Consider the following 23,798-nt stretch of genomic DNA (forward strand, 5'->3'; position numbering starts at 1 on the left):
GATACGGGATAATTGTCTGGAGGGTGGAGGTATAGGATGGAGGAGAGAAAAAGATCCAGGAGTGAAGCAAGTTAGAAGTGCCGGGAGGGACAGGTGGAAGGCTTCCAAGACAAAGTTTACTGACCTCACAAATTTGACAACTGGTTTATCTTGGTGAAGTTCTTTGGGATAAAACATATTTTATCTCAATTTTTACACAACCCCTTCTGTGATTTTGGAGATGTTTACCATGAAGGGGTACAGAACTGAAGTAAATGCCTACCCATCTCCTTTATTTTTTTTTTTTATTTAGAAATGAATCATTCATGGATTTTGGTTTCTTGCTCTTGACTTTCTAACACACTGATCTGATTCTCCCAGAAACACTGGAGGAAAATAGGAAAGTACCAGTAAAGTCTCTAGCTAAGGGGGAAGATAAATACTCTTTTGAGGAGTGATGCACCATCTCTTCCTACGTGTGGAATTTGTTGTGTTCCTAGCAATTCTACCTAGAAATTAAGGTAAAACTATCACCTTCATTCTAAATATTTGTTTAATTCTGACTATATGCAAAGCGTAGAAACCTTACCTTATACCCACAAATCTGCAAAATGACTCTTTCTGGAGTGTTCATAGTACGCTGAACTGAAAACTTCCATTTACTTGTCAGTCTCTACCATTAGACTGCAGAGCTCCTATTACTTGATTTTATATCCACAGTGCCTAGGACAATGTCCTTGTTAAGAAATGTTTGTTGCCAATTTGGAGGAGTTACACGCTGTCCTCTATGGTACTGACAGTCCAGATGGGGAGGTAGGACGTGTACAAATCTCAAAGATGGTAATAGTAATAAAGGTAGCAAACACCAAGTATCCAGGAAAAATGGGGATAGTAGATATTCCTTTTTGGGGGCTTCATGTTCTTTCGTTCCTTACTGAAAGAGTAAGCCCCATTCCTAAGAGGATCTAATGTGAAAATTTCATGTTTTTAAAGTTCCAGCGCACCTGAGTTTGAATGTAGACTCTGCCATTTACTAGGTCTGTGACCTTGGTCAAGTTACTTAACTTCTCTGGGCTCTGGGTTGATCCGCTGTTAAATGGCGACACTGTCTATATTGTAAAAGTATTGTGAAGATTAAATCATAGCAGGTTTGTAAAGCATCTAATACAGTGTCTGCTAGGTGACCGATTAATATTGGCACGGCATGAACAAATATTGATTGGTTGATGAAATTTTCTATATGTAAATCTGGGGTATTCTTCTGGGCACATTTTCTAACCTGTACACAGATAATTCTGCTGAGTCTATATATTTAGAGAATAATTTAAAAAAAAAATCATCCTAGGAGAGCCTAATGAGAGTAAAACAAACATATTACCAAGTTATTAACTACTGCTGCTATTTATAATTAGCTCCTTATCAGGGTTAGTTATTTGCAGAATTTGAGAATGACAGTAGCCTTTTAAATGACATTAAAAACCAGGTTTCCACTCAGAGAATCACAGCAAAAGGCAACAAAGCAGCTGGAGAAGTCAAAAGGATGGGGTGGCGGGTGGGGGTGGGGGGAGACACGAACTGTTTGGGATGTCCATGGTACATGCGCAGCACACATATGAAAAACAAACAGCCCATCAACTTTTAAATTAATCACTGCCCACAAGTTATTTGCAAAGCTTTTTCATGTTGACTGAGTGCAGTTACACACAATGTCCCCTCCATCAGCAAACATTCAAAATCCTCAAAATGTATTAACACCCGAATGGGTTCACGATCTCATTCTTTCATTATAAATGTACTTTGGATTTCAGACTTTTTTTTTTTTTCTGAGGATCTGATGCTACAGGGAACTAAGGAGAACCCTTAAACAACATGAAAGATGAGCGTAGGATCTGGTGGTTATATTTAGGGAATAACTGCTTCTTTAACTGTCCTCAAGGTATTCGTCATGATGAAGCGGATTCTTTTTTTCTTTTCTTTTTCTTTCTTTCTTTCTCTCTCTTTCTTTCTTAAGTAATGCTGGTTAAAATATATAAAGTCAAGGTAAGAAGGAGTCGCCACCAAGGAAAATTTCTATAATCTGGCCATTGTTTTAAATCATAAAATTCCAGGGCTTGCTTGAAAGAAGAATATACCTTTGTGAAACGTTTTTCTGCCAAGTACACAAACATTAAAGATCGTTCTGCACCATTCTTTTCTTGGTTGTCACAGTCCAGTGCTAAAGCCAATTTGTAAAAGAATACTGTGGGTTTAATGCCTAATCCCTTTCCTTCTGGTACCGGTTATCTAGAGACAACAGGATCTTGCAAAATGCTTCATTTTGATTGGGGCTTTGTGACCTCAAGGGGATCCAGAACCCCAGAATCCTTATCTGGTTGTGCTCTTCCAGCTTTACTTTTTTAAAGGTCTCCTGGGGCAACAGAGTTTATGAGCCAGCCCCACCCTGCCGCAGGACTCCATTCAGTTTTGTGACCACACACCTAGATACCGAATGGGTTTCATGCCACAGGGCAACTCCAATAGCCTGGATTTTGAGATCTGGGTGAGGGGAGGGGAAACGCGCTGGGACTGCGCTGTAATGTCTGCTGTAGGCACCGGGACCGGAACTGGTGTCTCCAGTGTCAACGTTTTGCCAAACAAGCCAAAACACATGCCCTTCTCCCTAGTCAAGCATTGTCCTTAATCTGCTGAGAACATGCTGTGTTTATCATCCATCCTTTCTCTATGCTTTGCTCATGTCGTCACCCCACCCAGACACTATTCCTTTTCCTTCCCATCTTGCCAACTCTAAACCAACATTTAGAGCTGAACGCAAGTCAATCTTTTTGGATAAAGCCTGCCTTAACTATTTTTGGCCTATGCCATACAATTTAGCTCATTGTTTTCTACTATATATATATTTCTGCAGCATGTGCATTTGCTTTCTCTTCCCAATAAGACTGAGAGTCTGTTGGGGCTGAACAAACTTCTCTAGTATCTTCCACCAGTAGACGCACAATCCAAGTGCCTCTAGGCTCAGAGTCAAAATCAAGGTGTGGAACTATGGCGAGCCACCAATTAAATTACCTGGTAGAGGATGTGCTGGGTAAAGACCTCCTCATTGCTCCTGGACTCATGCTGTAGTATGAAGAACTTTCCAAATCTGAGAGAGAAAAATTTGGGCCAGTTCCTGCAGCTATTGGTGCTAGAAAAAAAAATAGTGATGTTCCGTGAATAAAAGATCAATGAGAGCATATATCAGTGTCGCATGTAATACATTTTATTTCTGAATTTATACAGTAAGCTTATCCAAAATAACCAGTAATGAACTCTGACCGCCAAAGAATGTTGACAACAAAAACTGTCTACGCCAGAAAGACTTTGTTTTATAATGTACCTTTTATCTTTTCTCTTTTTGTAATGGCAAACTGTCACCAAGGTTGCAACATTCCTGGAGGCTTTTAACAGAAAGACCTCCGCGTTTTGCTCTGAAACTTTTCTTGAATGACCAGCCAGAACATTCTCTGGGCTTTCCTAACTTTGTCTGATCCTGATTGCTTTCACTCATCGGCATTTTGGAAATCGTTCTGAACTGCAAATTCATCTTTCTGGGCTACCCATTCCCAATTTCCTGAGACGAGAAATGTGTGATCTCTCTCTGCTCTGAACCGCCTCGGTGCCTACACACACCTTCACTTTATTTGTGAGGCAGGGTCCTCAAACCACGGTTCCTGAGCCACAGTTCTTCTAAATAAAGTTTTACTGGAACACGGCCACGCCCACTTATTTACAGATGGTCTCTGCTTCCACACTGTGACGGCAGAGATTCACAGCCACACAGACACCGTATGGCTCACCAAGAAGATACTTATACAGAGGAATTTTCCGAGGTCTGACTTAAGAGATGGTTAAAGATAATTTTGATTGTATGTGATTTTCAGAGCTGACTATTGTGTGAGATGTCACTCTTTGTATATTTTTAAGGCCTGGAACCTCCAGATACCTTGTTGACAGTAGTAGTTTCATAGATATTTTTGAATGAATAAATAACACCTATCAATCTTATTTAAAAAACTCTGTGTAAAGTTAGTGGTGCAACTGTATGAGTGGAAATAACCTCTTCTTTTAAAAGATTATGCAAAAGCAGGAGCAACAGATTCATATATTATTATATTAAGGCACTGGTCTCAGAGTTAAGCCTGTGTAAGTGGATATATAAATAAGTTAAATAGAGGCTAATATCCATAAGAAGAAGGGATAATTAGAAATATCACAAACCAGGGACTTTTCATTCTTTCAACAAATGATCACTGCTATTGCCAAGAACTGGGCTGGGTGAGGAAGATGCTTAGAAGGAAGACATGGTCTTTATTCTGAAACAGCTCTGGAGGGAAGGTTGGCAGGTTATTTTCAATACAGTGTGATAAGTCCTTTGCTAGAGTTATTCCAAAATTGATATGGCCACATAGAAATGGGTATCTAACCCAGCTGGGGAATGAGAGGTTCTGGGAGTAAAAAGACCTCAGAAAATGTGACCCCTTGGAAGATGTTAAAATGACAAGTTTGAATTGCCCAACTGGGAGGGATGGAGGCGTGCTAGGTAGGGGGGACAGCATTTATAAAAGTGAGGGAATATAAAATGAATACTGGATTTCTGATAACTCAGTGTGATGAAGTATACAGTACATGAAGAAAAGAGGGGAGGGTTAAGGTCAGATTACGAAGGGTCTTTAGGAACATGAATTTCTTTAAGAAACGTGACTTTGAGTCCAGCAGATTCCCAAGTTTAGAAGCTACAGAAGTGCTTATCACACTGTACTAATTGGGGGCCACTGCCGCATCTAATATAATCCCTGACACCAAGAGGCAGTCAGTAAGCACTGGTCAAATGGAACTGATTGCTAGTCAAAGGAGAACCAGCAAAGCCTGAGAATATATCACCAAATTTGCTTTTATAACCTAGAAACATCATCCTGTCATGAAGGTAGGTGTGGGGGACAAGGGGGTGGCCGTTGAAGAATATAATCAGTAAAACCACAGAGGCCAGTGGAGTCATTTAAAAAAGGTAAGGTGGGGATGGGTCTAAACTCAAGGGATGAAATGGAGGAGCCCAGTGTAAGTGATTTACGAGACAGACTCAGGAAAATGTGTTGATTTCTTGAGTGCGATAATAATGGAAAAGGGAGAGTATGGGATGACTCCTAAGATTACTGCTTGGGCAGCTGGGTGAATTGCAGTACCATAATAAGACTCTGGAATAGAGGAAAGGTTGGAAGGGATACGTATTATCTAAACATTTAGTTGTTTGATTACTCGCAATGGCTAAACTTTAATCGTAACTGTCATTATATAAAAACAGTCACTGCTAAGAAATGGAAAGCTCTGAAATTCACATACACTTTCTGAAATTCAAACCTATCTCTTAATGACAGGCTGTAATGGAGGAAGGGCCTTTAGTTCAAAAACCAATGGTTGAGCTTGACAAAAAGTGTAAACAGAGTTCCAGTGAATGATTTTGCTAGTCATTCCCTCATTTGCTTTTTCAGCTAAACTTATTTGCATAGTTTCCCCTTTTATTCCGTAATATTTTATAGCTGAAATAGGCGGGGGGGGGGTGGGGAGGAGATTACTCCAATACGTCACCCCTCATCCCTCTCAGCAGCCTGATGTAGAACAGGTACGTATTAACATTTGTGCCTTCCTGGAGCTTAAAGATTCACACCTCTCATTAAAGAAGAGGGATGAGGCTGATCGGTGTCAAGGGTCTGGATTTAGATTTTCTAAGTTTTGGGATGAGGTTCGGGCCTCAGCCTAATGGCGCAGCTGCTTCATTCCCAAGCACCAGCAGAAGTGCGCAAGCCTCTCTCCCACCCTCGGAAGGAAAGATAAAGCCAGACGTGAGTGAACGGCCTGGCTGAACTGAGAGGAGAAGTCTGGGGCCCTCTGCCCAGCTGCCCCCACACCTCACCTTCTATTGACCACATTGTACCATGGAAAAATGTCTTCTGCCTTGATTATCTTATTAAAATGTCAAAGGAGCCAGAATAGGTGAAGAAAGAAAAATACAGTGTAAATACAGTCTGCACACCTCTCAGAGAGAATAAAAAAATAACCAACCCACAGAAATGTTCCTTCGCTTGTCTGTATATTTACTTCCTGTGAAGCACTTAGCACACTGGCTTTGTAACTAGCAAAACGCTTATCAGGTGGGCTGGCGGAATTGTGATACTTTCTCAAAGTGTCTCTTGGAGTTATAGTGCATAACTTCAGGGCTTGACAAACTGCTTATGTGCGTCTTCAATTTTGTAACATCATTAAATTTCTGAAATGAGAATGGGTTTCACAACGTGGGTTAAATAATCCTAATAAAGTGCTGACCCAAACTCTGCATTCTTCCAAAAAGTCTTGTCAGGAAACACTCCCCAGTACTGTCTGTGTGTATGCATCGTATGAAGGTCAGCCGATCGGAATGGAATCGGAGTCAGTGACACTATGACAGTTAAAGAGAAAGCCCCATGCCTGTGGGGAGGGGTCACTGTTAAGTGTCCCCACAATGGGCTGGGTATTCTCAGGGCCTCTCGTCTGGGAGAACAGGAAGAGCCTTAGAGAGGCATCTGAGGAAGGTGGGCTTTCAGCAGGTTTTCCCAAGTAACTATGGAGCATTTTATTTTTTTATACCTAACTTCATCCTCAAAACAACCTCTTTAGGAAAGTCCCTCTCCTAAATGAGAAAAACTAATCAGCCCCAAAATGAGGTTAACTGGCTTGCCATGGACTGCAGAAAGGCAAGAAAGAGGGAGGGCCAGGATTAAAAGTCAAGGGTATCTCACCCCAAAACCTGTTGCTTTTCTTACCCTACTACCTTGCCTGCTGTAAACAATATTTGCCTTAAACTTCAGATGATAAAAAGGTACACGGTGTCTCTGTCTCACAAGGTTTACTACAGAGTGGAAGGATAAAATAATACTTGACTAATTCAATGCTGAATGTGTTCAATCTCAGAGGAGGAATGCAACAGATGTGTTAGAAAAGTTCAAAGGAAGGAGAAATCATATTGGCTTGTGGGATGAGAAAAATGTCTGATTCCAGGAGGAGTTGGGCACTGAAGCTAAGCCTTCAAGGATGGGAGGATTTAAAGAGGCTGAGAAAAAGAGGAGGGTTTCTAGGCAAATGACAGAGTACGTGCATAGGTTTGGAGGCAGGAAGTACAGTTAGTGATCTGTGGGATCCCTGATGGTTTCTGAGTAGGGAAGTGATCATTGTTGAATCTGAGCAACATTAATATGACAAGAGCCTACAGAATGCACCAAAGGCGACTAAGGTGGGGAAATCAGTTGGTAGGTTGACGCATGAGTTAAGAGGGAAGGGAGGCCTAAACCATGCTGTCTGGAAAGAAAACAGAATTTTCACAGTGGATATCTGTCACCTTCATAAACAGGTACAAAAGATCTGTGTCCGGTTGTGCACTACAAAAGTGCATACACGAGCAAACAGGTCAAACTATCCCAACAAATATAAAATATCAGTAAGATGTATATAACCCAAGGCACTTCTTAGCTAATAATGGTAGTAAGTCCTTTTGGCAAATGAGGGAACTAAACGTTGTCAAGGGTTAAATGACTTGAACAACGTCTGCCCAGGATGTCATGCTGAGCTTCTGAAGCCAAAGACTAACAGCCTGCCTGATGTGTTACAGAGATTGTGTAGCCACTGCCAATCAAAGGTGGGGATGTTAAGGAAGGATTGGACCAACCACAACACTTCCTGTCTGTTCCATATATTGTGAAACCTGATTTTGTTCCACTTGTACTTGACCCTAGGCTCTATTGTTCTTAAATTATCTCACCCATGACATTTTCTCCCCCACTAGATTGAGTGCATTTTGAGGACTGTAAAGATAGACATCCCAGGGCATAGAAAAAGTGCTGGTGTGGGCCTAGGCATGATCGTCTAGGGTTTCCGCCTTGCCAATAACCCCCTGTATAGCTGAAGTCATTTAAACTCTTTGGACCTCAAAATTCCCATAACAGTTGTGATAGAAACGCAAACTGACCACCAATGCCAAGGCCATCGCCACCACAATAACAAGGACCAGTGTTTATTAAGCATGATTTATGGGCCAGATGCTGGCCTGAGCCCTCTAAACACATCATCTCATTTAATCCTCAGGACACTACCAGGGAGGGATTGAGGTACCAAGAGGTGAAGTAACGCCCCAAAGCCACAAAGTCAGAGGGTCATACCAGGTAACCTTTAATCCTCCAGATCTGACAGCCTTTTGTGTATTCCTAAACAGCTCTGCAGAGTTTTGTATGACGATCAATACAACACAAGAGCTGATGATCAATGAATATGCTCTGAATTAACAAGAATCAGTAATCACCCTCTCCGTTTGCCCTCCGCCCCGCAACTTTTGCCATACAAAGTGAAACTCAGAAACCTATAAATATGCATGAGCGGTGAGGACTGGTGCCTCACCTTTCTTAAGCAGGACTGCAGTGAGTCACACCTGAAGGTTTTGTGGATTTTGTTCCACGGAGGAGTTTTTCTCAAAGGATGAACTTTGGGGAATGGTCTCGTTGGATGTGATATCTGAGCCATTTGTCCCCCCAACTCCCTTCTTTCCTGTCATGAGTAGAAGGCAGTCTTTGTGTCATTTCTTAATAAATGGTTTGCTATTAAGGCATCATTATAGTAATGTGGGCTATTGGAAGAAAGGGGTTACTTTAGTAGCCAACCCTCTTAATGACCTGCTCTTCTGTACACATTAGTAGTTGGATAAGGTTGTGGTTATTGAACTTCTGCCATCCACCAGAGACAATCTGCTCGGGCTTGTGTTGTTGGAAAGAGAGGGTGATGGAAAAAAAAAATTCCTTCCAAAATTTCAAGTGACTCTGCCTGGGAGATGACAGTGCACTGAGTTTACAACTTGTTCAACAGGAATCAGCGGGGAGCATTAACTGAATGACTAGTGTGGCCAGCCTACTGCTAATTGGCACATATTCTCTGAGAGGCTACATCCAGTGGAATTCAGCAAATATTCACGGGGCCCTTTTCATGTGCCAGGTGCTGCTCCAGATGCTTGAGATCCATCAGTGGACAAGATATATAAGGCCCCCTGCCCTCGTGGGGCTTCCATTTTAGAGATTAACAATCATAGCCATCCCTTCCTCGAATTTCCACGGCAACTAAGGAATATGGCCACATGGCCAATAGGTAACCCTCAAAAAAGACGCCTGGGACTTACTATACTACTTCACTTTCAATTTATAAAATAACTATGAAAAAATAACAGAAGTATACTTCTCTCCAGATTATGTAATCTAATGCACTCACTGAGACTTTGGGAACTTGTACTTTCAGGCTTGGGGAGAAAAAAAAAATCCAACAACAAGCACACAGTTCTAGGGGCCCAGCACAATTTAGTGTTGCTTTGCATTCTGGTGGCAAAGATCTCATAAGAAAGTCCATGTCACTGGCACAAAAGGAGTGAACATGGGAAAATACTTGGTCTTCTTTCTATCAAAGGCACAGTTGTAAAACGCACAATGCTACGAAAACTCAAGCAAATCTGGAATCATCGTTAAAGGGAATTAACTTGGAAAGTAATTTATGGCAAGAAAATTCAACTCCTTTGTTATCTTCCTTTTACTGTAATATGCTTCCTGAACACTGCCTATGACAGAGGGCTTTTAGGAAGAAAAAAAATAAGTATAGTAAAATTAACTCATTTTATCAATTTGTGCTGTTGGCCAGAGTTTCCTGACTGTGGCTACGAGGGGCTGTAAAACTGATGAATTTGCATGGAAAAAGAAACCAGTGTAAGTAATTTGTGTAAGAGGTAACACGGACATACACTGCTATAATTCAGACACCCTGCAGATAGCAGCCTGCTGCAGTGTGAGCAGTTATGGGTTAGAAAAATGACCACACTGCAGTCAGTCTGACTTGAATGGAAATCAATCATAAAGGTACTTTCTCTGCAGCTTCTACACCACAGTCTTCAGCAACTCCTTTGCCAAGCAGATTTCTGGTCTGTAAACCGCGTGCTGATCTCCTTTCTATACCCTTCTTTTCTAAAAGGTCTGACCCAGTGCAGGCTAGGGGTATGGTTTTTCCAAAATGGAACATAAAAGAAAGGCGCTGGACCAAGACGAGGATTTCCCTCTATGTGGAAATGAACTTCCCTGCTATTATGAGATTTAAGCAATGCTTTTTATGAAACGTAGTATTAGGTGCCAAAAGCCACACAATGTTTTAACCCCATCAATGGCATCTGCTAATGCAGACAAAGCACTGTTTTCACACATCCACATTTGTGGATACAAGTTAAGAAATATGTGGGTTTGTGTTGCCAGAAAGGGTAGGAGGAGGTGAACACAGAAATTGTTATTTCTGAAAAAAATGTTTTCTTTTTATTAAAATAAGAACAGTTCACTGATACCCTCTTCCTCCCCACTCTGACTCTTGAAGATGGTTTACCTTTGATAATAATTGTGAATTCAGTTTGTGAAGAAAGTGTACTCGGGCATTTTATTGACACAAAGAGAGCTCAGTCTTGGATCTCAAGAAACTTAGATTTCTACTCTATAAAGGAAGGAACAATTTCTACTTCTCTCTGTATTCTCCGCATACAGTATGAGATGTTTCGTATATTACACATGCAACAAATGTTTACTGAATTGAACTAAAATTACATGAGCTTGTTAATGAAAAACAGCTATGAACTGAAATTTATTGATCATTTATTACGTGTCAGGCTGATGTTCTATGTGTTTTACCCAAATTATCTCATTTCATCCTTGCAGTATCCCCACAGAACCTGTATTTGTTTATTCTCCTTTACAAATGGGAAACTGAGCTGTAAGGTTAAGTAACATGTTCAAGATCACACAGGTAAGTGACAGAGCAAGGATTTGAACCTGAGTATCTCCAGATACCAGCCCGAAGAAACAGAGGTGAAACTCACATTTCCTTTCTTTCATCATCAATTTCTACAGGGACGGAGTCAACAAGATTTATAGAGAAAACTAACTGTCACCTATCCATGACGTGGGAAAACTTCTATCTGTCATCTTCCTTCTTCCTTCTTTGTGTTTTCAGGTCTTTAGAGTAGGAGTGTCAGCCTGTACTTCCCTGGACGGAGGGCCTGATATGTGGTCGAGCAGAGCCATTCGCGGCGGGGTTGGCAATGCTGACTGATCTCCTGCATTAGTGGCTTCTGCCTTGGGGACTGAAATTGATTTTCTGCATTTTAGAGTATCATCTCATCTTAGCTTTCGGTTGAGGTCAAATGTGGTACCCGTTTAGTACCTGATACAGCCTCAGCCATGGGATTAAGTCTTCCCTGACAGGGGATGGATTTGATGGCCTGAGACGTCTTTTTACCACAGTGATCTATAAACCAGGAAGGGCGTCTAAGCATAAGCCCCTTCACCAAGAGTGTACTGGGACTATCTGACCATTGGCTCTTAGGAGACCAAACGGTATCAGCAGAGTCTCATCCCAACAACCTACAAATCCAGCTGTCTGGATTTGTCCTAATAAGTCTCAGTATTTTCACTAAGAACTGTTTATTTTTTTTTTCCTTCTCCATTCACTGAAAGATCCTGGGTGTTAATATATACTCATATCAATCACATACTGCATTGACTCAGTTCCTGTATTGTGCTTAACGTGTGGCTTTGCTGAGTGTGGACTATACTGATCTCATCCTGGATGTGCCTACTGTGTCACCAACAGCAGTCTTCCGAATCAGCAAGAGTTAGCTAGGATGATATATACCAGCCAAAATCTCAATAATATTTGTGGTCTTATTGTGGGAGTAATATTGAATTTCTGTCAGGCTTCTGGAAATCCCAAAAATACCTGTTAGTTTTCTAATATTATCCACTGGATAGGAATATCTGCTCTTAAAAAATTGAGGTTTATGAGTGCATAAATAAAAGTTTGCTAAAAATCACATTGCTGGTAATGACGTCTAGCATGCCCCTGCTACTCACAGGGAATTTTTATGCCCGTAATATAAAAAAAAGCAAAATTTAAATACTATAAAACTAAGAACTACTTTAAAGAACTCTGATAAAAATAATCAAGGTATGGCTAGCCACTTAAAAAGTTGTTAATGTGTCAGTGTTAGATTGAGAATTTTTAAAACATCTTGCTATCCATTAGATACCCTGGAAGAGAAATTTCCAGAATAACTCAGACATATAGGCTTTGGCTGAAAAGTTGAGGAGTAAGAATTTTCTGGTTTCTTAAAGCAGATGAATTAGGTCTAGTATTGGCATGCTCTTATTCCATCAGAATTATTAACTTTGAAGGGGTCATGAGACTGGTCCTTCTAATAAACTGACTTTTAGAATGTGAATCTCAAATCAGTCCTTCTTAATTTATACATGCACACAGAGTACATACAGACACATACACACATATTCTTAATAAATTTGCTGATAGTGTGGCCACCTCAAGGATCAGCTCTGAACGCAGAGTAAAAGACCAGGGACAGAGGCTTTGTTCAATGATGAGCATGGTGATTACCATTGTTGAGCATTTACTATATGCTAGACACGCGCCATTCTCTCACTTAATCCTCAAAACACTCCTGACAGCTATTACTATTTCCAGCATTCTGATGCAGGCCCAGCACACAGTTGGTTATTTAATAAATATTTGTTGATTGAATAAATGATTTTTACCTACGAGAAGAACATAGCTGGGAGGGGTTCAGTATTACCCAAAATCATATAGTTTGAAAGTGGCAGAGCCAGATCCCCAATTCTATATCCTGAACTATGATACCATCTTAAATATGGATTTTATAGAATGTATTACTCTTAGGAAACATAATCCACGAATTAGCTAGAAAAGATTAGAAATAGATGAATATATGAATAGAGATCATGATAACAAATTAGTATGGACATCAAGGTGTTATGTGTTTTGCTTGTCTTTGAGTCCAATCTTTAAAATAAGAATGCTTATGGCCCGGTCAATTTAGCAAGAGCTTCAGCTGAGAACAGAAAACAAAAGTCCTCCTCTCCCCCCACCCCCCACCCCAGAAACTGCCATGAGAACTCTCTCTACCGACTCTTACCGGGAAGGTTGTACAAAATGAGTGTAATAGAAAAAACGGGACTTTCAAGCATCAAGTTGATCAATGGATCTGCTGATGTCATAAGCATCTTTTCACCAGAGTTTTAATTTCAGTCACCATGCTGGTCCTAAAGCCACTGCCAGGGCCCACGCCGAACACAGGGCACACTGTACATTGCAATTTGTAAGTAAGGACGGGGACACCTCTCACTTTATGTGGTTCCTTCTCTATGGGGTGAGAAGAACGGAATAGGGAAAATCACGCGTGGCCGCCCATACTGTGAGCTGGGATTCAGAAGAAAGAGTAGGTTGGTGAAAATTTCTATTACCGCCAGGCCATTCCATTTGCCACCGGCTTTCCCATCCAAATCATCACCCCAAATATGTCAAGAAAAAAAAACTGTGCGACAAAACATCCTTCTGAACTAATTCAATTTCAGGGTTTATTTTGAAAATTTATTGAATTATAGCAGAGGAGACCCACTCAATTAAGCCAGCCAGACTGATATTTTTCTTCCTAAGAGTATGGCAATATTTATTATTTTATCTCTCTATGAAGGGCTGATTAAAACTAGGAAACATTTGCAATGTCATGATATATTCAGAATAAGGTGGTGTAGGCAGGCAAAATGGAAAAAAATTATAGGGCCAATCAGTATTTTCTAGTCCATAACTTAACAGATTTTCTTTAAAAACTGTATTTTAAAGATAGGCATTATGATTTTTTTGAAGGGCCTCCCACTCTTGTCTGCGGCACACCATAACCTCAATCTGGAAGAGGTGCCATTGACTTCTACAGACAGAAAATGTGTTAGGTTCATTTTAAAATTACTAGTAGAGCCTGCTATTGACCATCTAATTATGCCGAGTTCCATTTATAAACATAGCTAACCACTAAGTTTATGGAGACTTTTTGTGCTGCTTTAATAGGATATTGATCGAGAGCATAGTTTGAGTGGACTGCCATTGAATTGTGTAATGGCAAACAAAAGGCAAGGTCACAGCCACTGTTCATGCGAGGGCTGCAGTCTATTTTTTATTATAATCTTTTTGTTTCTTCCTTTAATGCTCAAGCCCAAATGGCTTCTTTCGAAACAAGGGCCTGCTTAAGAATATTAATTTTACAATTAATTTCCATGCAATGACCACAACTCTCATGTTACTTCGCAGAGGAGCAGGAACAGGCCACTTGCTCAGAAAGGAAAGTTTCAGATCTCCTCTCTTTTAACCAAGATCTAAAAATCCTGCAACTATTTTCAGTGGCACCCCAACGCACTGGACGTCAGGCAGCCCTCATCCTATACCAACTTCCTCGTGAGTCTGTCTTTGTGAGAACATTTTGTAATTTCCAAGTTTGGGCTTACTCCTATCAAAGAGCTTCATTTTCTTGTTGTACCTTGGAGCCGAGTTAAGTCTGTTGTCCTTGCTCCAACGTGTCAGGTTAGAATACCGCCAGTTGTTCCTACAATATTGCTGGCCAGAGAACCCAAGCGCATGGATATGGGCACTCAAAGTTCCACAAAGGGCCTCGAGGCTTCAAAAAGAAGTTGAGAAATGAACTGCAGTTTGGATCCTAATGATGATTCCGGTGTGAAAATACAGAAAGAGTGCACATGTCTAAGGCAGAAAACAGCCACTAGGGTGCCACCTCATGCCAGGCTGAGGCAGACGCCTGGCTCCACTCACTCCCCCCCGCCCCCCATGACAAACAATTCGGGAATCCTGTAGCCACCCAGCAACCCGGCTTTGTGGCAGAGCCAGGACAGTTCAGCTGCTGGATTTACTAGATTCTGCAGCAGGGCAACGGGAACCAAAAATTCAGTCTGGGTAACTGAGAGTGGTTTTTACACCCAAAGACGCTAAGGCTGGCAACAGTATACTGGGAACCCTGGCTTTTCAAAATTCCAGGGCCATGAAGTCATCCCTAGCCACGAAGTTTACTTAACCCTTGCAGCCCGCTCGGGTGTACAAACCACTGCTCGAAAATTAGAACCCGCCAGGCCAGAGTCACAATGGCCCATGTGTGTATTTGCGGTTTTCCTCTTTCCCAGTGAAGTATTTAAGGTTTCAGAGTCACCCCACCAACTTCAAGTAAAACAGTCAGCACTTTAGAAGGAAATGGGCAGAAGTAGTGGATTTTTCGGGAGGATTTTTCTGGGTTCATCCCAGGAAGGATATTTGGCAGCCTCAAAGCACACACTTTGAGGAAAACACCAGTGCAAAATAAGCAGGAGTGACGACCATCGAAGCGGGGTCATTTAGCAGCCGGTCGAGTGGGCTCTCTTTGTGGCGGCTTCATAGGAAAGAGACCCATCTGAAAATGCTTCTTGGAGGCTTTGTTTGAAAATGCAGCATCATGTAAGAACCCTTCCAACAGATGGTTCCTGTCTTTTTTCCTCATAGTATCATGCTAACACAACTTTAGTGATTCTGAACCGCATTGTTAGCACTTGGAAACCCCCTCCCCCGGAGCACAGAAGACCTCTCTTTCCCTCTGGCACCGTGTCTAGTGGTCTGTATTCCCCCTTCCCGACCCTCTCCTGGAACAAAGTAATAAATAACGACAAGGACTTTCAGATGGCCCTGTCACAGGGTGGGAAAGGTAGGAGGCGCGCCCCCAGACATCTACTCTTAGGCTGCAGGGCTTTGTGGCGAAGAGAGACAGACCTCTCCTTTCTTGCCTTTCGTAGACTCTAGATAATGCAAAAAAATGAAAAGGTAAGGTAGGCAGGAGGCAAGGGTGAGAGGGAAATTAGTGAGACTGCAGCAGGAGCCCCTGATTCTAACAGCTCCATGCATCTGATCAGTATAATTTAATGAGGAGCAACCTTGCCGCCTGACCCTCACCTCTGAACGTGTGAAGCTAAGCCAGCAGCTTTCTCTGGAGTTTCTCTGCCATTGCCACCCTGTAGTAACACGATTATAAACAACAAACTTAGCACATAGTGATTTCAGTGAATCCTCATGAGGAAGTGCTGAAATCGCACCTCCCTCCTCTATTAAATTTAAAAGGAGGAAAGCGAAAAACAGAAACTAACTGGAAACCCGAGGAAAGTAAATATTTATATTAGCAAATTTTCAAATTGCATGCTAAAGATTCAGGAAGAGGGAAAATGTTCAAACTACGGTCTCCATTAGTTTGATATTTCCAGGCCATACATGTGGTCATAAGTGTGACTGGGGGAACTGGGTGGGGCTGAGATAAATAAGAGGGGGTTAAGAAGAAATGTGCAACAGAGTGGAAGAAATTGAAAGACACCGAGGCCATTAAAAACATCCAGATAAAGGCTGAACTCTTCATAGAATGAGTAATAATTCGGGGGAGTGGGCAGATGACTGGCTGCAGTGCAGGTGATTTTTCAGGAAGTGAGACTGTTCTATAAGGCACTGCAATAATGGATACATTTGTCAATACACAGAACCTACAAGGCAAAGGATGAACCCTAATGTAAACTTCTTGTAACAAATGTACCACATTAACAAAAGAGGTTAATAAATAGAGGAAACTGTACTGGGGGGGGGAGTGTAACAGTAAAATCCTGTACTTTTTGTTAGCCTAAAACTGAGAACCTAAAATTGCTCTAAAAAAAAATAAAGCCTATTCATTAAAAAAATCATAACTGAAGACAAACCCAGGGGGAAAACATTTAATTAAGTATTTTAGTTGTTTTGGTTAATATGAAAATAGCTTTAACCTTTTTTTAATGCACAGATTAATAATATAAAAGTTTATCAACTCTAACAAGAAATGATTTTTAATTAAAGCACATAATCTTTGGATTCTGTTTAGCTCTGTAATGCAGTTATAGGAGAGGTCATGACAAAAATGTCTGCAGTCAGCTAGCCAAACACAACAAAGTAAAAAGAGCAAGTTTCTTTTAACCTCTTTGAGCATCACAGTCTCCTTCATCTGTAAAAAGGGACAATAACAGCACCCGTAGAAGGACTGAATGAGGTTATGTTTACAAAGTGACTAGCACAGTGCCTGATACATAGTATATGCTTAATAAATGCTAGCTACTGTAATTTTTCATATTAGTATTGTGCTAACAGGGCTAACATTATGCATTTAATCAACTTATGTGCCAGTTAGCTTATTTCTACTTCAAGGTTGTAGAATGCACCCCCCCAGCCCCACTCATTTGTAAAAAGTATCCACTGCACCTCTAACATGGACATTGAGCTCTTCCAACTCGGGGAAGGGGGCAGGGCTGCAAGAAATAGTTAAGGATTTTGACTCCTCCTGCAGCTTGAGTGTTCAGTCTTTCGGAAAGGTGTGTGGGTGAGGAGACCTGAGCTGGGGGCTGGATCCTTACCCCAGCAGCCGAGGTTTTCTTGTGACATGTACCCTGACAAACCTGGATTAAAGATCTGCAAGAGGGAGGGGGGCTCTGGCCAGCAGTTTGGCTTGAAGCCATGATTTAGCTGACACAGCCCAGTCCCACTCTTGCCAAACAGTTTTAGTCAGCACGAGGCCATGTGTCAGTGGGTCCTACAGCGATTACACAGCAGTGTGCAGAATCAAAAAGCATTCAAGGGCCGAAGGACGCTCACGATGCCAGACATCAGCAACATAACCCCCGAAATGGGGACAGGAAACAAAACCAGGTCCCTCTGCAAATTCAATCTGTGGTCTGCCCATACCCTCTGGCAGTCTTGAAGGCAGGTTTAGAATTCGCTTGGCAACCATGCTATGTAGACTGAATGGAGGTCTAATCTAGCTTGGAACTGATAGGCCTTGGGATATAAGATCTTAAAGAGACATATGGAAAGTGGAAGAGGGACATGATTCTGGGGATGGTCCTGAGCAGCATGGGCCTTCTCTACAACACCCAGGCCTTGGGACACACTGATGGTAATAAAGACAAAATATAAGCATTACAGCAGCCAGGGTAGAATAAAACAGTCTGGTGCTCCAATGTTAGAGCTAAAAGGATCTTCTTCTCACTCTTGAAGGCTATGTTTAGTAAGGGCTCAATGGCGTATTTCCCTGTAATGCCATTATGACATATATATGTACATATATATATATATATCATCTATATCATTTTACTATTAAAATGACAAGAAAAATGTGGGATAGCGATCCTTTTTAAAAGTTTTACAAAGTGAAAAAAATTTTTTTAAATCTATAAATGCATTATTTGATCATGGTAAATGACTGGCTAGTTAGCTGTGCGAGGGCAGGCAGCATATATCCTGGGGATAGAACAAGGCCGTCTCGTCTCTTCTTCACTGATTGGTACTTTAAGCACATTTGATAACATGGCAGGAACTTCTCCATTCCAACTCACACCCTCCTGCTCCTAATGCCTCATCCCTTATGGTTCCGCCTCCCTAACACTAGAACACCCCAGCATCAACCAAGGATCCCGGCTCCCAGAATTCCCACACTCATAGTTACTTCCCCCTACTTTCCCTGTCTTGTCCCACATTGTACATTTCTTCAAGTCCCCTTGGGCCCGTGTAAGAGGACATTTTCTAGCATTACACAGACTTAGCTTCAACTATTTACCCACTGTTTGACTTTGGGTAAATGACATAAATAGACCCACAATTTAACTCATTTGTAAAAAATGAGAGTAATTACTTATCTGACAAGTTTATTGCAAAGATAATTTATGCAACATACATGAAAACATAGCATAGTGTCTGGCAGATAGTGAATGCTCAACAGTCATTAGATTTTTTTGTCTAGCCCTCAGACTCCAGATCCTCTGCTTCCATCTTATATCCCACTTTCTGGATTCTTAATAGTCTTCCAGCTTTAAGAAATAAGAATAGACAGAATCTGAGCCTGTGAGATTGGGATGGCTTGGCTTGCTTGACCCGACATCTTGTCAGAGATGGACTGGTGTACTCAGTCAATCTTGCAATACTGTAATGCAGTGAATGGGGGGTATGAAATTGAAATGAAAATATTAATTTTTACTCCACCTCATTCCAGAAAGGATTTGATGCAGCTTGATACCAATGTTAACAATGTAAAGCAGTCTTTTGAAGTAGGAGGAGAATAAAAAGTAAAATTTTAATATTTTCTACTTATATTTTCCTCTTCTTGTTGGCACCCACAACACTATACTCATTGCAGGTATGCATTTAAATAAAAAAAAAAAGATGTTTTTGAGGGAAGGCAAGAGTAAGAGTGTGTGTGTGTGTGTGTGACAGAGAGAAAGAGACAGAGAGACTGAGGGAGAGAGGAGGGGAGAATCCTATACCTTCTCCTTGGACTGTCTGTATTATGTCATAGCAAAAATACAATCAATGACTCCTCTGATCAATGCAACAGGGTGGTGACAGGTACTCTTAATTCATTGTTGTTGGTGATTATTGACAAGCAGATAATGATCACGCCGTACTGTGTCACTCAGCCTGAGGGCATTAGCATTCTTTAAAGGTCACAAACAAATTCTTTTAAAATGCAGAATTTCTTAGAAACCAGGGAAGCCTCAGAAATTTTTTCAACCAGGTTCACACTATAAAGTAGGGAATATGTGAGACAGTCAGGATTTCAGTTCTTTCCCTGTGTCTCACATTAAAATGATATTTAATTTTTCCTGATTTAAATTCTTGGCTGTCAAATAAACTGCGTGGCGAAATTCTTCCAATGGGTAAATGGAAAAGGGATTCTGAAAGCTATTTATGTCTCTTGGAGGCCGAGGCAGACAGCACAAACCCAAGACAAATCTGTACCAAATCAAAGCAAAATTATACTTACTCTGTGACACTCTTACGAGCTCAGTCACACTAAAAACACCTGATGTGACAAAACTGTCTTGGAAGCCCAAATGTCCTGGGGAAACAAAAACAAAAGAAACAGCGTCATAAACAGAAGACATCTGACAACAGAATTCTAAATATTAGTTTCATTGTGATTAAAAAGGGCAATGTCTAATTTCCTACTCTGCTCTATTAGAGCTGACGTGGGCGGGGACAGTCATTTCGTTACATAGCTGGTTTTCTGGTTTGAATCTGGGGGCTATGGAAAGCTCTGACACAACTGGGTGATTTCTGAAATGGTTTAAAAAAAAAAAAACTCAACAGGAAATCTGAAACAAAAGAAGATTTAAAATAAATGGTTACCTTGGCTGACCTCCGAGACCTTAACAGCTGGGCTGAAAACAGCCTACCTAGGAATCAGCCAGGGTACCTAAATTCCAGAACAGTTTTTCAACATTTTTCTCTAAAGAAACATCTGATCAGGATTAGCTCTCCATCCATTCAGATCAAACAAGATTTAAAGATGTTCTCTTCATTTTTAGAGGCACCACAGGGTGAAATCTTGAAAAAGCCAAACCAGTAAAGGCAAGCCTCAACCCTGAAACATGAAAACAAATTCTTTTGAGCACAAATAAAAATTTAGATTTGTTTTGAGAACAAGAGGGTTTTTTTGTGAGTGGGTGGGTTGAGTCTTTTTTTTTTCTTTTTTGAGAAAAGACAATGAACCAATCGTTCGACATGACAGTCTTTGATTTTGCATCTGCTTTGTTTTTGCTGGATATAATTAATTCCTTTAAGATATCTGCTATTACAATCTCTTATCATTTGCTTGTTTATTTTTATAGTACATTCAGGAACATAAAACTTATAAATAGCAAGGAATACATAATTTAGGATATGTTGTTTCCTTCTCTGCTTCTCAAGTTTTCTGATTCTGAGTCTCAGATAGATAAAATCTAGTTGAGATGTGTCTTTAGGGTTAGCATAATCACCTCCTTTAAAATCAGGGCCAAAGGAGAAGCTCGCCGAAGGGATTTTTAAAATAATTGTCCTTTGAAATAAGAAACATACTTTTAAGAAATGCAACATAAGAAAACAGGTCAATATGAATATATAACAAACAGCCCGCAAGTAAGATTTATGTTATTGACAAAAAATAGATTTTGCCCACTACCAAGAAGAGGCAAATTTACCTATGGTATAGTTTACACACCAATAGATTCATTAAATGTCACGCACATAAACACATGCATCAAATCACTATGTTTTGGAGAATTATAAAGGTACCGACAAATTATTCTTTTTCTGGTTGCATTAGAATTAAGAAAGATTTTTTTGTTGAATTTAAAATATTTTTTCAGTTAATTTTTATATCAAACACAATATGCTATTTTAGATAAAACAGCTCTAATTTTTAGAACATGCAGTAACTATAAATTGCTTTCTAAAAAAGATTTTATTTCTTTGTCAGAGAGAGTGCACAAGCCGGGGGGGGGGGGGGGGCAGCAGGCGGAGGGAGAAGCAGGCACCCCACTGAGCAAGGAGCTGTATGCAGAACTCGATCCCAGGACCCTGGGATCATGCCCTGAGCCGAAGGCAGACGCTTAACCGCCTGAGACACCCAGGTGCCCCTATAAATTGCTTTTTAAAAGTAAAATGGCAAACTTTCATTTGAAGACATGCTTAAGAAATTTCACCTCTCGAAACAACCCCCACCCAGGTCTTCAGCTGACTTTAATTTGGTAAGCGCCTGAGGTGTTGTCTCTTAGATAAAAAGAGCTGAGAAATAAAAATAAGCAAATAAATAAAAATTCTCTAAAGTGGTCTTGGCAAAATGGACTATAACATCTCTTCCTATTGTGATGTTGACATCACATTAATCCCACAGACTATAACAAGTGAAATCCAACCACAATGTACATGAAGTTTGACTTAAACACATCTAGCGAGAGCAAGGAAACGCAGGGTTGAATGGGAAACTCAGGGTTGATGTCCAGCTCTTGTTCATTGCTGTCTGTGGCTCTTGCTTGCGGGCTGATACTTGCTTCAGTTCCAACCTTTGAAATTCCTTACTTTAAGGACAACTTCACAAGAATGTCTGTACAGAGTGAATGTGAACACATGCACTTCACTCGTGCCACGGAAAAAGCAAGCACTGTATCTTGAAAATTAAGTTTAGTGTGGCGCAAGGACTCGGGAGGGGGAAACACCTGCAAGCATTCATTCCAATATCACCTCTGGATTGCCTCTTCTCTTCTCTCCACCTCTTAGATGTAGTTTCTCCCGGGTTTGTGCTCAATAGCACAAATTACCTAGTTACTTCCTCTGCTTCCACGATATCAGTTACCAGTCTTGACTCTGATATTTGTGAAAACTAGAATAACGTTTGTTTCATTCACCACTGTATTTAACGCCTGGGACAAAGCAGTTAGTTAGAGAATACTTGTTGAATGAGTGAATGGATGACTCTATAGGCCAATGACTCCCAGATCTCTGTCTTTTGCCAAGAGCTCTCTCAAAATGTTTATTGGATATTTTCTACCCAGATAGCCATGGGTATCCTCAGAACCAACGTGTCCAGTGCCAACGTGTTCAATGTTCTTTTCCTCCCCAAGCCTGTTCTGATGCTTTGGAATTCCCTACTTCAGTGAACCATCCACCACTATCTTGTTTTCTATGTTTTGGTGCCATCCCTAACTCCTGCTTCTTACAAAAACCCACATCCAACTAATCCTCACTGATTCCATTTTTTACTATTTCTTTTTATTATATCTCTCTCTATATATATACTATTTCTTGACTTCAAGTACATCTCCATTCCCCCTCCCCTGCCTTCCCTCCCCAAGTCTGCGGCTCAGGCTCTTCCCAATTCTTACCAGTCTGATGGGGCAGCCTCCTAACTATGTTCTCTATTGTCAGTCCTGGCTTCTCCATAGTCTACTGTCTACTCTACAGCCAGAGCTGTCTCACTAACAAGCAAATCTGAAGGCTCATTCATTTATTCAACAAATATTTATTGAGCACCTACCATGAGCCAGGCATTGTGCTAGGGGTTCAAGATACAGCTCCCACATTCAGGGAATTTACAGTCTAGGATTAGAGATAGCTGAACACATAAATTATTTTAAAAATTATAAACGGTATAAATGAAATGAGGAAAATAACTAGGAAACACTTTAGAAAGGGTGGTTAGTGAAGGTCTCTCTTAAGAGCTGACATCTGAGAGATACAAAGGAGAGAGCCAGGAGAACAAGGGGAAAGAGCTCTTTAAGCAGTGGGATTAGCATGTGCAAAGGCCCTGGGGTAGGAAAGAATGAGATGCTGGAGAATCTGAAATAAATCCAATGTGTTCAGAGCTCACTGCCCTGTCAGAAATCTTGCAAGAGGCCCACAGAGAGCACAGGGAGTAGCAAAAATTCCATCACATGGCATACAACCTTGACAACCTCTATTTTCCTCTCTATGCTCATTTTTTTTTAAAGATTTTATTTATTTATTTGTCAGAGATAGAGAGAGAGCACAAAGAGGGGGGAGCAGCAGGCAGAGGGGGAAGCAGGCAGAGAGAGAAGCAGGCTCCCTGATGAGCAAGGAGCCCAAGGCAAGCCCTGATCCCAGGACCCTGAGATCATGACCTGAGCTGAAGGCAGACACCCAACCGACTGAGCCAACCAGGTATTCCCACTCATTTGTTTTAAAAAAAAATCTCTTCTCTCTCTCTTCTGGCCCTACCCCGTGGGCCTAAGGGAATACTTGCTTCACCATGGTCTGGTTCATTCCTCTCCCCACACTGTTCCCTCTTCCTGGAAGGTCTCTGTCCTTCTGGCTCTTTGCTTGGCCAACCTCCTACTTGTCCTTTAGGACTCAGCTTTGTTGTCATTCTAACAAAAGCCTTTCCTGGTTACCTGCACCACTGGCAAAGACTCCTTTTTTTTCTCAGTACTGACCAGGTGTACGGAGTATATCTCTAATCTAGGACCCAGCACACTGAACTGTAATTTTGTCTTTTTCTCACATTAGACTGTGAGCCC

The 23,798-nt window shown here is 41.0% G+C and overlaps 1 protein-coding gene across 4 annotated transcripts in view; it reads right to left on the bottom strand.

The window, feature by feature from the left end:
• Nucleotides 1–23,798, bottom strand: part of NFIA (nuclear factor I A) — a 360,963-nt gene that overhangs the window by 102,105 nt on the left and 235,060 nt on the right. For all 4 annotated transcript variants that reach the window (XM_028106853.2, XM_028106852.2, XM_088022399.1 and 1 more), the window contains exons 4-5: nucleotides 19,769–19,843; nucleotides 3,043–3,160 (exon numbers count right to left, since the gene is read on the bottom strand). In XM_028106853.2, coding sequence (XP_027962654.1) covers nucleotides 3,043–3,160; nucleotides 19,769–19,843 — 193 coding nt within the window. The remainder of the gene's footprint in view (nucleotides 1–3,042; nucleotides 3,161–19,768; nucleotides 19,844–23,798) is intronic.

This window comes from Eumetopias jubatus, unplaced genomic scaffold, assembly GCF_037043125.1.
Source record: "Eumetopias jubatus isolate StellerSeaLion01/CBP00866 unplaced genomic scaffold, mEumJub1_p1.0 scaffold_4, whole genome shotgun sequence".
Taxonomy (NCBI): Eukaryota; Metazoa; Chordata; class Mammalia; order Carnivora; family Otariidae; genus Eumetopias; species Eumetopias jubatus.